General features: G+C 49.4%; 4 protein-coding genes across 4 annotated transcripts; 2 read left to right on the top strand and 2 right to left on the bottom strand.

The window, feature by feature from the left end:
- Positions 1-115: 115 nt before the first annotated feature.
- L228DRAFT_238720 (RNA-binding domain-containing protein) lies at positions 116-1,470 on the bottom strand (the record flags this gene model as incomplete). Its single annotated transcript, XM_018331073.1, has 4 exons — positions 116-439; positions 505-774; positions 854-1,151; positions 1,235-1,470. 4 exons carry the CDS (start codon positions 1,468-1,470, stop codon positions 116-118), a joined length of 1,128 nt encoding a protein of 375 aa, XP_018188368.1.
- Positions 1,471-2,603: 1,133 nt separating this feature from the next.
- On the top strand, positions 2,604-4,867 carry L228DRAFT_268193 (riboflavin synthase domain-like protein; the record flags this gene model as incomplete). Its single annotated transcript, XM_018335092.1, has 6 exons — positions 2,604-2,771; positions 2,850-3,025; positions 3,078-3,176; positions 3,244-4,528; positions 4,577-4,671; positions 4,726-4,867. The coding sequence occupies 6 exons, from the start codon at positions 2,604-2,606 to the stop codon at positions 4,865-4,867; spliced, it is 1,965 nt and encodes a 654-aa protein (XP_018188367.1).
- Positions 4,868-5,743: 876 nt separating this feature from the next.
- L228DRAFT_247199 (electron transfer flavo protein beta-subunit) lies at positions 5,744-7,777 on the top strand. Its single transcript, XM_018332587.1, has 3 exons — positions 5,744-5,969; positions 6,483-7,122; positions 7,199-7,777. Exons 1-3 carry the CDS (start codon positions 5,919-5,921, stop codon positions 7,279-7,281), a joined length of 774 nt encoding a protein of 257 aa, XP_018188366.1. The 5' UTR covers positions 5,744-5,918; the 3' UTR covers positions 7,282-7,777.
- A 741-nt stretch (positions 7,778-8,518) lies between these two features.
- Positions 8,519-10,423, bottom strand: L228DRAFT_268191 (hypothetical protein; the record flags this gene model as incomplete). The annotated part of the gene is made up of 1 exon (XM_018335091.1): positions 8,519-10,423. One exon carries the CDS (start codon positions 10,421-10,423, stop codon positions 8,519-8,521), a length of 1,905 nt encoding a protein of 634 aa, XP_018188365.1.
- Between the last annotated feature and the right edge of the window lie 2,706 nt (positions 10,424-13,129).

Raw genomic sequence — 13,129 nt, 5'->3', positions numbered from 1 at the left:
GGACGTCACAGGAGGAAAAGGGGAGAGAAGAGGGAAAGAGGGGAAGAGAGAGACGAGAGATAGTAGAAGGGTTGGTGTGGTGGAATTTTGTAACGACGAAAAAGAAACAAGGAATTTAAGCAGTGGTCTCCGCAGGAGCCACACCGTTCTCCTTCTGCTCACCCTCGGTGACAGAAGCAGCACCCTCAATGGCATCGTCCTCCTTGCCGGGGCTGTCAATGGCCACCTTGACAGCAATCTCACGGCCCTCAACTTCCTTTCCGTTCATTTCGGCAACGGCCTTTTGCTGAAGCTCCTCAGAGCCCAGGGTGACGAAACCGAAGCCACGGCCCTTGCGGGGCTCGTTGCGCTGCTGGAGCTTCTTGACCATGAAGCGGGGAATAGGGCGCAGAGCAATCTTGGCTGATACTGGCTCATACACGGAGAAGAGCTCCTTGAGCTGTTACAGAGCAAACGGCGTCAGTATGTTGCAGAAAGTTGTGGTCAAAGAAGAGATAATCATACCTTGTCCTCCCTAAGGTCATAAGGCAGGTTGGCCACCATGACCTTGGTCTTGGAGGGGACACCGTCCTCTGGGGGACCACGAGCCTTACGCTCACGGGGAGCACGCTGGGCCTTGTCCTTCGAGGGATCGACGGTGATGGTGCCCTCAGCACCCTGCTCAGCAGTCAAAGCCTCGTTAGTGGTCTCAGTCAAGGGAGCAACCTGACCAGGGACATTGGTAGGGCCCTCAGCGGAGACAGGAGCGGTTTCATCCTTCTCAGCGTTACGCTGCTGTTGATCGTTGAAACCCCAAATTAGCAATTGTGCTTCGTTTTTTTTTTGGAATCGGGGGGAAAATCGTCTAACTTACACCACGACCACCACGACCGCCACGTCCACCCCGGCCACGAGCACGGCCACGGCCGCGGCCACCACCGCGACGACGGCCCTCGCCGTTCTGACCCTCACCACCACTTTGAGCACCCTCGGCCTTCTCGCCAGCAGGCTCAGGCTTACGGGCGAGCTGGACGGAGACCTTGCGCTGAAGGATTTCCTTACCGGAGAGCTCAGCAATAGCGCGCTCAGCCTCTGAGGGAGTGGAAAGGTCAACGAAGGCATAGCCGACGGGACGAGTGGTTCTGGGGTTGACAGGGATGGAAGTAGACTCCCTAAAAACAGGAATTATTAGCATCTGTGATATGCGGCGACAAAGAGACATGGATGTCCGACGCGAAAGACGGCAGTTACTTACACCAGGTAGTCCTTGAAGAATTCCTTCAACTCTCCCTCGGTGGTCGCATATGCGAGGTTCCCAATGTAGAGTCTCCGACCCTCGGCCGCGCTGGCGATGACGGCCTCGTTGTGAGCCGCATCGATGGGCTTCTCACCGCCTGCACCGATGTTGGCACCAGCAGCGGAGGCGGAAGGCTCATTGAGGGTGGTGTTGGCCATGGAGGCGGTGGCGCTGTCGACGGCACTTGCGGACATTTTGTATGATTGTTCTAGTCTTTCTGTTGACGGACGCGAACGTTTGAAATGTATTTGACCGAGGAAGTACTCGCGAGATGGGAGAACTGCCTCAGAGATGGAAAGGATCGCGTGTAGGAAAGGGGTTAGATGACACTAGAAGCGGGAAAGCTGTCCTAGTGGAACTTGGATAGTCTGCCGATCTGATTTGAATGACACGAGGTGGGTGATGCCGCCTGCGTGGAGAGGAACGTTGAGCTTGAAAGGAGGGAGAGTTGAAAAGAACTGGGGAGCTGAGTGCCCGAAAGGTGACCGACTTGGGAGAAGATCGTGAAGTTGACAGTTGTGGGATGGAACGGTTCTAGCTTGACTGGTGATGAAGGGGGGAAAGTAAGAGAAGGAGAAGGACAACATACAGTTGGTGAGTGACGGAAATAAGGGTGGGCCTTGACGTTGTGTGTGGGTGTTGATTGGCAGAACCCAGGGGGAGCCAGCCCTTTGTGTGTGGGTTGCCAAGACTCAAGCGAGGTACTCACACATAGGTTCCGTCTGAGCTAATACTATTCAATTTTCACCAACACAGATACAAAAACTACCTATGATGAAGTATCGTTTCCCTCTGACCGCCAAGCACTGTGACAACATCAAGTCACATATTCGAGACCGTCATTGTCCATTGTCTGCATTTTGACCTTTTTGTTCTTGGGAGACCCTGCATGATTCGTCATGAACCCTCCCAGATGCTCTCAGGGACTGTTTGCTCCCGACCCGGCCAAAGGAGACATGAGGTACTAGCCTCTTCGATGAGGGTCGCTGTGGGCAAAAAGTATACTTCTCGCAGGCAGTACATGGTCACCTTTTACACGTGAGACCCACATTTTGATGATGATGTATGATTGTACAAAGTATTCAGCAATTGAAAGCCGTACTTCGTAGAAGTGACGGAAGTGTTCATGACTACGGTAGTAGACTAGGACGGAGCGATCCACTTTCTGTTCATCGATCGTTTGGTGGTCCTTTGTGTCGTCATGGGCCGCCAGGTGGAACTCTTCAGGTATCTGAGCTATCCTTGCACGTGACTGTGATACTGCTTTTGGAATCACACTCTTTATCAGATGCTGCTGATTGATACTGACATTTTGACACACAAGGCCATGCATTCGCCCACGTTGACACAGAATGAGAGTCTGCATGAAAGAACGTGTCTTATCTGTTATGGCTCCGAGTCTGGAAATGCGCAAGAATTGGCTGGTGACCTGGGTCACCTCGCCGAACGCCTTCATTTTGTCACCCGTGTGGCCGAGATGAATGCCGTGGAGCTGGTACGCGCACATAAATTTTTATATGAGATCTACTATTGCCTACCTGCCACCAATTGATGCTAACTAGGCCCTTTCAAGGCTGATCTCTCTCGATTCAGCCTTGTCATCTTGGTTATATCGACTACAGGCCAGGGTGATCTCCCCGCAAATGCGAGGGCGTTTTGGAAGAGCCTCCTTCGAAAACGCCTTCCAGCAGACTACCTTCAACATGTAAAATTTACCTCATTTGGACTGGGAGATAGTTCTTATCCAAAGTAAGAAAAATCTGCTAAAGGTTAATATGAATGAAATCTGACACGTGATCAGGTTCAACTGGGCTGTTCGTAAACTTCATAAACGTTTTCTCCAGCTAGGCGCCAATGAAATATATCCACGTGGAGAGGCCGATGAACGTCATCCTGAAGGGTAAGTTGCATTGTCACATTGAGGATCTCTACGATATTTCTTATAAGACAGCTCTGACTATACACAGACTTGACGGATGCATACTTCCATGGGCTATTGATTTGAAGAAGCACCTTCTGGAGCGGTATCCCTTGCCTAAAGGAGTGCACTCTATCCCTGATGATGTTCTGTTGCAACCAAAGTGGACATTGGAATTTGTCAATCTGCCAGAGGGCGGCAAAGCTTCCGAAATTGAGCCCAATATAAAGCCTGCAGCTCAGCCAGCGGAGCCGATTGAGACAAATAGGCTGCCAGATCCGGCCATACTACCGATCCCAAACACGTTGACGGCGACGTTGTCGAGGAATGAGCGTGTGACGCCGTCAAACCATTGGCAAGACGTTCGACATCTTACACTGACCACATCAGCCAAGTTGGATTACTTACCAGGTGATCTGTTGATGCTCTTCCCGAAGAATTTTCCAGAGGATGTGGAGCAATTACTGGAATTGATGGGCTGGACTTCCCATGCAGATGAGCCCATCAAGTTTGTCCCCACCTACCCGTCTCAGAATACACAGGCATACCCTCCGCCGCCCGTCTCAAATTTACTTCCATATCCTCAATTGACCCTTCGAAGCCTCCTGACTCATTATTTGGACATTACTTCGATCCCAAGGCGCTCCTTCTTTGCTCTGGCCGCTCACTTCACCAAGGACACGATGCAAAAGGAGCGGCTCCAAGAATTTGCAAATCCAGAGTTCACGGACGAGCTTTATGACTACACTTCTCGACCGAGGCGAAGCATACTTGAAGTCCTTCAGGAGATGGATACGGTCAAAATCACTTGGAGATGGATCGCAAACGTCATCCCGCCAATACGCGGTAGACAATTTAGCATTGCGAGCGGTGGCAATTTGAAGAGGTGCCCTAATGGGAATGCCAAGTTCGAGCTCTTGGTCGCCATCGTCAAATATAAAACTGTAATCAAAAGGATTCGACAAGGCGTCTGTACTCGATACCTTTCACAGCTGCCGGAAGGGACACAACTCAACATTCTATTGCAGCGAGGTGGCCTCAACATGTCTGCGAGCGAGATGCAGAAACCTGTCATCATGATTGGTCCAGGCACCGGTGTTGCGCCAATGAGGTCTCTGATTTGGGAGCGGTATGCTCTTGCCGAGGAGAAACAAAGCCCGGTTAAAAGGGACGCAGGGGAATCTTCAGAAAGTGAAAGCTCTTCCCCTGTGGGAGAAAATGCGCTTTTCTATGGATGCCGAAACCGTGAAGCTGATTTCTTTTTCGAAAAGGAATGGGATGACATTGGTTCAAAGATGAATCTTGAGGTCCATGCTGCCTTTTCTAGGGATCAGGTGAATGAAATAAATGTTCTTGATTGATCGTCGCTAACATATCGGCAGCGAGGAAAAATCTATGTTCAAGATCTCGTAAGGAAGCAATCGGAGCTGGTCTACCGCCTTCTCCATGAAGCGCTTGGTATCATCTACATATGCGGGTAGGTTTCGAGTACAGTCACGCTCCAATTCTATAACTGACAAAAATCTTTCAGGTCATCTGGCAAGATGCCTCAAGCAGTCCGTGAAGCTCTCATAGAGGTCTTTCAAAAGGAAGGGAAGTCTGACCGCCAGAACGCGGAAAACTATCTCTTGAATATGGAGAAACAAGGTCGATATAAGCAAGAGACCTGGTAAAATTTGCACGTCGTCGAAAGTCTGAATACGGGGGTCGAGCCGTTATGGTTGCCAAGAATTGCCGAGTACTTTCATGCTGCCCTGGTGAAATCAAGAGGTCATTATTCTCTTTTCGAGGAATAGCTAGGTCTGGACGCCTCTTACGAACTGATATCACCTCTATGGCTCATATGCCCTCTATATGTTCCTGGGAGCCACTTCATTGAAGCCCTACATTCACCGGATATCGGGCTTGCACTGTTGTGGAAAGGACCAACCACATCGAGATTTGGCATCCGTCATCGGAAATGAAAGCAGCGCATGTCTTGGAAGAAGAGAGGGGCTACCTCGAGTGACTTTAGCAAGGTGTTTCCCCGCTCAGAGAAGAGCATGTCGAGGGCGTTCCCCGTGCTACTGACGTCTGTGGGAAAAAGGACTGCTAATGTGCATTGCATCGGAACAAAAATGTTCCTGTTTCAACCTCTCTGATTATTCTGAGTATTGAACATTCAATTCTGGCGCAGCTTCGCATAATCAGACAGTGGTGCCTGAAGTTTCTCCTAAGTTGATCGGTAGAAAAGTAAATAGCATAAATAGAGCACTACTGCCAAATCATCTGCATGAGTTTGAAGTCGATCAGATAACATCACAACGTACACCAGCTTTCTTGCAAGTTAAGCTTTCAATATAGCAAGCAACTGATATAAGCTACAGCTGAAATTGAAGATTGTGTTTCTAGACCTTGAAATTATCATCATAGCCCGTTATTGACAGTTCGCGCTTGATATGTGCGACGTATTGGCTTACATAAGCGACCGCGTCAAGCCGGCAGCTCCGGCCTCGGGACAGCACGGACAGGGATTCGGAGGGCCTGGAGATCCGAGGTTGAAAGTGTAAAGTTGAGGATCTACTCAGGTTCAATCAGTCCGCTCTGCTGACGAGAAGTTGACGAGGGAAGTCATTTTGAAGACTGCTGAGCGGTCGAATTGATTGACCTTCCTTTTATAAGTCCGATATTGGCCGTTCGAACTCGTTTATTCACAATATCGCGGCTTAAAAAAGAATATTCGCCATGTCTTCTCTGCGTATCCTTGTGCCCGTCAAGCGGGTTATTGACTATGCGGTAGGTCCTTTCCTTTCTTATGCTCCGTTGGAGATTGGAGGTTTTCTTTTTCAGAAATCAAGAACCAAAAACATATGCTGCATATTGCTGTTGGAATATTATGGTCCGCGGAAAAAGAAACGTCAACAATCAATAGTTCGAGCAAATGGGAACACGCTCATCAACATGTGAAGCTGAAGGGAGGAAAAGTGCAAAAGGGAGGAAACGCCATAATTTGAGCATTGAAACGCGGATTATTCCTTGACTATGCGTCCTCCCAAGTGACCTGAGGTTATTACGAGATGCGAATCTTCAGACCCCGACAGTCTTCGGCCGAATTCGCCATTCAAGGCACGTTGGTTTCCGAATAGGGCAAACATAAGCAAGCTCAAGGGCACTGGTTATGATGGATGACGGAGAAGAGTGGTGCATTTGCAGGTGTGCGGACAAAATGGAAGGGAAATTGTTGCTTCGCAGACATTGGTTTTTAGCTGGATAAGTGATTCTAAGCTAACTGTGGACTGTTCCCGACAGATCAAGCCTCGCGTCAATAAGACTCAGACTGCTGTGGAGACTGCTGGCGTGAAGCACTCCATGAACCCGTTTGACGAGCTTTCCGTGGAAGAGGCCGTCCGTATCCGAGAGCGCAAGGTCCCGGTCGAAGATATTGTAGCTATTTCCGCCGGCCCCACGAAGGCCCAGGATGTCCTCCGGACCGCCATGGCCATGGGCTGCGACCGAGCAATCCATGTTGAAATTCCCACCGACAAGGGCGAGCCGGACCTCGAACCTCTAGGTGTGGCTAAGATGCTGAAAGCTGTGGTTGAGAAGGAGAAGCGCAACCTGGTCATCCTTGGCAAACAGTCCATTGACGATGATGCCAATCAGACGGGCCAAATGCTCGCCGGTCTGCTGAACTGGCCTCAGGCCACACAGGCATCCAAAGTAGATGTGGAGGGTGAACAGGTCACTGTGACACGCGAGGTCGATGGCGGAGTTGAGACTCTAAGTGCCAAGCTACCTATGATTATCACTACGGATCTGCGGTTAAATGAACCCCGTTTCGCCAGTTTGCCCAACATCATGAAGGCAAAGAAGAAGAAGTTGGACAAGATGACGTTGCAGGACCTGGGTGTAGATGCGACAAGAAGGCTGAAGACAGTCAAGGTTACGGGTGAGTATTTCTTTCTCTTGGTCCCACCTTTGACGGTATCTTGTGAAACAAATCTCTTACTAACGCGATTTTGTAGAACCCGCACCGAGAAAAGGTGGCGGCAAGGTCGATAGCGTGGATGGGCTCATTGGCAAGCTCAAGGAGCTCGGTGCACTATAGATATTTGTTTAATGATCTTCTGTTATTGCTCTTTTTAAAGCTTCTTTCCCTTTATGCTCTATGGAACATAGGTAAAATCAGATATTATCCATACTAGCTTTCTTCTTTTGAATCAGGTAATCAATAAAGTTGACTGCCTTTGCCTCACTCATCCCAGCCAATCCGAGCATGTCCGTCCTGCGGTACCTGTTTCGAGCTAGCCTCCTCACCCAGAGCCAATAGGTCTCTTTGCAATTTTTCGTTCTCTCGCATCTCATTTCCGGTGTCGAGCAGTGATAGAGCTTGATGGCAAAGAATCTTTTGAGAACAGTTTTTGTATGCTCATCGCCCCAGTTATCAGGTTTCAATGACAGTTCACCGGTGCTGTACATATCAGACATTCTCTATGGCAGATTAGCTGATCAGCAAGATATTCCGCTGACGGAAGGTAGACGGACGTTGATTCTTGAATTCGCACAAAACGATTGATGATCGGGACTTTAGCATTGGAGAGGAAGGATAAAGATGCTTGCTGGAGAAGCAAGCGTCTGATATTTGGAGGATTAGAGAGGTCTGTACCCGGTTGCATGAAAATATGAGGTCTTTAGATCACTCACACGCCTTATAGTCCAGGACTCCCTTCACTATTGATATGAATTTGAAAAGAGCGATTCACCTGATTGCATGAGCAGTAAATGTCCATTTAAAGCGCCAATATCCAGGAGACTTCATGGTTTCAAGGTACGATATCATTAAGTAGGCTTGATCCAAGAGAAGCAATATTGAAAGTGGAAAATAGTCGTGAGCCTTTGATCTACTGGATCTTGACCGAGCTGTCATTCTTTGGCTGTCCCAGGCCACTTCAATCTAGTCACCGCCTTTGTGGATCAGACTCAACCTGTCACGAATGTCGATGACTTACGCCTGAAATCATCCATGAAAGACAACAAATGAAAAAGATTATTCGGAATGGAATAAAAAGGAAATTTCTTGAGCTTCCAGATACAAAGCTATTCTCGATGTCACTACACCACGGCGAAGACAACATGAGAAAGAATAATTAAAACACCTGCACGGCTTGATGTGACTTAAGCCATCGCAGAAAACGGAAATGGTCTCGTGAGCTCTCAAGCCTTGATCATCTTCTCCCGCCCGACTATGATACAATGAACTCTTCTTATGACTGCCAATTGCTTGAGCAGCAAGGATCCGACCACAATCTGTACTGGCATCAACAAACAATCCACGCCACTGGTTCTCACGCTCTGTGGGCAACATTGCTGCTGCCATTGAGAGTCTCACGCAGTTTTGCCATGCTGGTCTGTGTGGTCGCAACATCTCGGCCAGTGGCTTCTGGATCAGAGACAGCGTGCGAATTCGCCACAACACGCGTTGAAATGTTTCCGGCATGGAGAGCTCTGGGATTAGTTCCGTGAGGGGGTACTTCACCGCCAACTCTCATGCTACTGCTGTTGAACCCGTCATGAGCAACCCTTTGTTCAACTCCCCGGGTGGCAGCCTTCGCACGCTCCTTTTCTGCCGTCCTGGCAGCTCGTTCCTCAGCTTTATGAATTTCGAGCACTTCTTTCTCACGTTGCTTAAACGACGCAACTCTCTTCCGGCATATTGACACAGTCTCCGTCCCGGCATTTTCTGCTTCGTCGAGGAACGGAAGCTGTACTATAGCACTAAACTTGTCGATTACCTCGGTGAGAGGCAGTCCATGTCTGTGCGCAAACTCTTGGAACCCATAGTTCTGATACAAGGACAAGCTAAAATCAAGATACATCTTTGGTGTCCAAGTATACTTCTTTTCCTTGATGCCTCTGTTTACAGGACCAGCATTGCTTGGGAGTGAAGCCGCGACTGGGGGAATCATGGCAGTCTGAGGGCGCTGATACTGCGTTGCAGTGGCCTGTGCAGTTCCACAGTCTTTGTTGGCAGGTTCGTATCCGAAGCCTCTGGGTGTTCTAGTGGTGGTGATACCTGGATTGAGTCGCGGATCCACCGAGGCATCAAAAGCAGGAACTGACCAAAGTGTTTGGTTGCGGGGTGGCGAGTCGACAGTACCATTCCCCGGGACTGAAGGGTTTCCCTCTTCAGCCTCCGGGTCGCGAAGCGGGAAACTTGCCACCAATTCTCCAGCAATTCGTCGATGAGTGAGTGTACAAGGGGGGTTTGTGCGTATTAGTCCTTTTCCCGGGACATAATATGGACGCGATGCGGGTCCAAACAACTCTAAAGTCGCGTACCGTTTCTTAGGATCTGCGAGGGGCGGTTGATCGGAGACCACGGGACTCAAGTTCTCCTTGGGGTCCTGGTTCATTCCAAGACTAACTCTGGCTCTCTTTGGCTGCTGCTGCTGCTGCTCCTCTGAATGTCTATTTTCCTTCAGACCGGTGTTTCCTATCGACTCTTGGTTCCTTTTGGCAGGAACAATTTCTTTCGGACGAGCCAATTCAACTGATGCATGCTCTAAATTGGGCAACAGATTTACAGCAGAGACAGGTGGCTGCAGTGGAATTGGGTTCTCCTGCTTCTTCTCAGAATGAGAATCATGGCACCATTCTGGACGCACCCAGTCATGAGTCTTGATCGGAGGAGCGTCGAAGCTTGCGCGGCGACGTGCAGTACCCAGAGACTCCTTTGGGCCTGCAATCGATTTATCGGGTTTTCCAGGGATATGCTGGCGACCAGTTCCATTAGTTGCAAGGTCTAGCTTGGCCTGCTTCGAATTAGCCTCCCCATTTTCCACGACGGGTCCGCCAAACGACAATGGCGGCTGAGGCCTAACCACTTTGGAACTGTCAAGGCTAATGTTGGGCTCTGAGCAAGCGCGGAGGGCAGACTGGTGCCGACTTTTAAGCTCTGATGGCGTTTCAACCGGAGGCTCCAATTTGGGAATGACCTGAGAGGCTTCTCCATCGGACTTTTCCACCTTACTCACAGCTGGCTCGCCGCTCAAGAGATCTCTTTCAGCAAGTGATTCTGCAATTGACGTTTGGGGAGTAGCGGCAGGTTCAATCGGGACAGACTTATCAGCTGAGGCCTGCGGGACTGCTCTGTGGGCACAAGGTCTGCAGGAAACGAAGATGACATCGTCATCGCCATTCCCTCTTTGCTCAACCGTGCAAGCCGGTTGATCTAGAGGCGGAGTTCCCATAACGATCTGCGCTCAAATAAAAGAGTCTCAGGCTGTCGAGGTATGAAAAGACAATTCACAAGGGCCTCAGGGAGGAAGCAATCATAAGAAGGGAAGAAAGGTAGATTCGAATGAGAAGTTCTTCTAGAGAAGAACGCGTGGTGGGATAAACAAGAGATGAGGGCATGTTTGAGTAATAGTCTCATACTCTGAAACACACTGGTATCAGAACCCTTCATGCTGGGAACCGCAGCAGTACAGAGACCGCTCTGTTCATGAAAAGAGCAGTCACCATGATGACTCTGATGTCTAGAGACGCCGAACCATTTTGCAGGCATGGAGTGTTCTTCTACACTTGAAAGTCGAGTAAGAGCACTCTATCAATCTGTACTTACGTGTACCTAGAGTGCCAAACTAGGACACTGCTGTTAATGATAGGGATGCTGCCATTCAGCGGTGATATGGACATGTTGAGGATTGTCTGGCGGCTGGATGCAGCATAAACACAGGTGTGAAACGCAGTCAGCCGGTGTTTGGTCTGCCAGGGTGTCAGTGTGTAATTCTTTGTTTCGAAGAGAAAATGACGGGGAAATGCATATCACGTGCGTATCTGATATCAATCAGACTTCTCAACCAAATTTCTAACCTCCCAAGTCTTACGTATCTCTCAGGATGTCATTTACTCAGCTAGTCATCCATTGATTTTACCGTAACTCCTATGAAGCCAAAGCTGAACATACAGCCAGCAATTTTACGCAGAATTTTCAATTTCGTCCGCACTTTGCCATGCAATCTAAAGTTTTGGTCTTGCTCAAATGCATCAGTGGTTCATTTCGTCTTGCGGTCTCTTTCATTCCAGTTGAATTTAATCGACTCTAACTCTGTGATATGCTGCAGAGATAAATATCTGGAAAATAAATGTCGTTGATGTGATTGCACGCCTTGGCTATGCCTCCAGCACTGTGCTGCGGTTGGACATGAGCGTTTCTCTAAAGCCGCCTCTTGAGTCCCACTTGATGCTCTCAAAAACACATGTAGCTAATCACATTTTTTACGTCTTTCTTTTTTACCCTTCCATCTGGCCTTGTCCTTGTATTCACTCATTTCTCGACTTACCAGTCAAAACCCAGGCCCCAGGCACCAGCCACCTCCTTTCTCCGTACTCCTCAAATCTTCAACGCTCGCCACACTCCTTCATGTAGTCATCCACTCTTCCTTTAATACCCTGCAGCAGTTCAACGCACGCTTCAACTTTGTTCAACCCAACATGTTTGATGGAGCGAGCATGTCTCCTCCAGCTCACCAGCCCTGCATGCACCCGGTCAATCCATCTCCGTCTTCGTCCAAAGGGACTTTAACCGCCCCGGGAGTGGGAGAAGGAGGAAATATGCAAGCACCCGCCTCAACTGAGACTGTAAGTTTGTCTCCTCTGATCTCCCTTTCAGACTTGATTTCAGGTGTACCGGCCTACCTTCTACCTTTTTTTTCTGACCCCTTGGATGCTGAAAGAGCGTCAGAGAGTTCAATCCCGCCATATCTCTTATTTCCTCTCCATTTGACATCTCTACGCTCTTTGCCTTTTTAAGCTATACTGACTTTTTACCATCAGTGCTCTAACACAGAGGAGATATACTCTCATGATTCTATCAATCAGTGCCAAAACCGTGGAAGCTCTCTACAACACTCTTCCCTAGACGCAGATTTCCTTCTTACGCCTCCACTCACCGCCGCTTCAGCAGACGCCAACTCGTCTTTAAATGACTCCAAGAATCCAGGCCACTTTGAATCTAGATTGATTTCTTCTCGTGGTCGTCAAGAACGATATCCTCTGCGGCCTTTGCGCACTGAAACCCTCATTGAAGGCGCTGGAAGGACTCAAGTTGCTGGATCTGTTGAAGATGCCGCCAAAAGCAAGCACCAAGTACACCACCCTCACAGGGACCTCATCAGCAGCAACAGCGTCAACGGCAATAATAACAGACCGCATCGTCCGTACGCCCCCACAACTCCTTGTCCGCAGCGCGAACTTGACCACTACTCCGGAAATCTCAAGAAACAGAATCGCAAACGCACGATTGACGAATTACTCTCCGACGTTGACAACTATGATCTTGGCTTTGACACCGACAAAACCACTGGCAGCTGCAAGCTCGACAGGGACGCAGCACAGAGTCATGAGACGCTGAGCCGTCCCCCTGTCCGCCGACGCCTGTTTGCCAAGACTCACGATGTCAAGATTCCTTTTGCGAAGCACGCTAGGTTTCTGAAACAGGAACCGAAGGAGCCGAACCAGGAACAAAAGGAACAAGAGGAACAAAACCATGGCCAGGAGCAAGAAGAGCAAAAGGGACAAGGGATGACCCCTCGCCCGCTCTTCTCAAACCATCCACACTTTTACATCCCCGACCCTGCTCGGCGCTCAAACGAACATATCCCGCAATACAACTACACCGTCGACATATCTGCGGCCGAACTGCGTCGGTTGTTCGATACCGTGCTCGAACAAGTCGATTGGAGCGTGGCGGCTGCGTATGTGGCGAGTAATAGGTCCCCCGGGCATTATAGGAAGACGGTGAGTGTCGTGTTTGAGAGGGTCTTGAGGGATGTACAGAGGCAGGAGGACGAGTATGGCGTTTTGGGAGTTTAGTGTTGCGAGGAGGGAGAAAAAGGAGAAAAGGAAAGGTGACTAGAAAGGAACTGTGTGCAGCAGTATAGCATGAGGATGAG

The sequence above is a fragment of the Xylona heveae genome, assembly GCF_001619985.1.
Source record: "Xylona heveae TC161 unplaced genomic scaffold L228scaffold_5, whole genome shotgun sequence".
Taxonomy (NCBI): Eukaryota; Fungi; Ascomycota; class Xylonomycetes; order Xylonales; family Xylonaceae; genus Xylona; species Xylona heveae.
Note: the sequence above shows the minus strand (reverse complement) of the source record. Positions and strands in the feature narration are given on the sequence as shown.

What these genes read in the sequence shown, in the direction of transcription:
- L228DRAFT_247199 (XM_018332587.1), top strand. Translation starts at nt 5,919, where the DNA reads ATGTCTTCTCTGCGTATCCTTGTGCCCGTCAAGCGGGTTATTGACTAT. An exon ending in AGCGGGTTATTGACTATGCG is followed by an intron (nt 5,970 to 6,482) that starts GTAGGTCCTTTC and finishes TGTTCCCGACAG; the next exon opens with ATCAAGCCTCGCGTCAATAA. An exon ending in GAAGACAGTCAAGGTTACGG is followed by an intron (nt 7,123 to 7,198) that starts GTGAGTATTTCT and finishes GCGATTTTGTAG; the next exon opens with AACCCGCACCGAGAAAAGGT.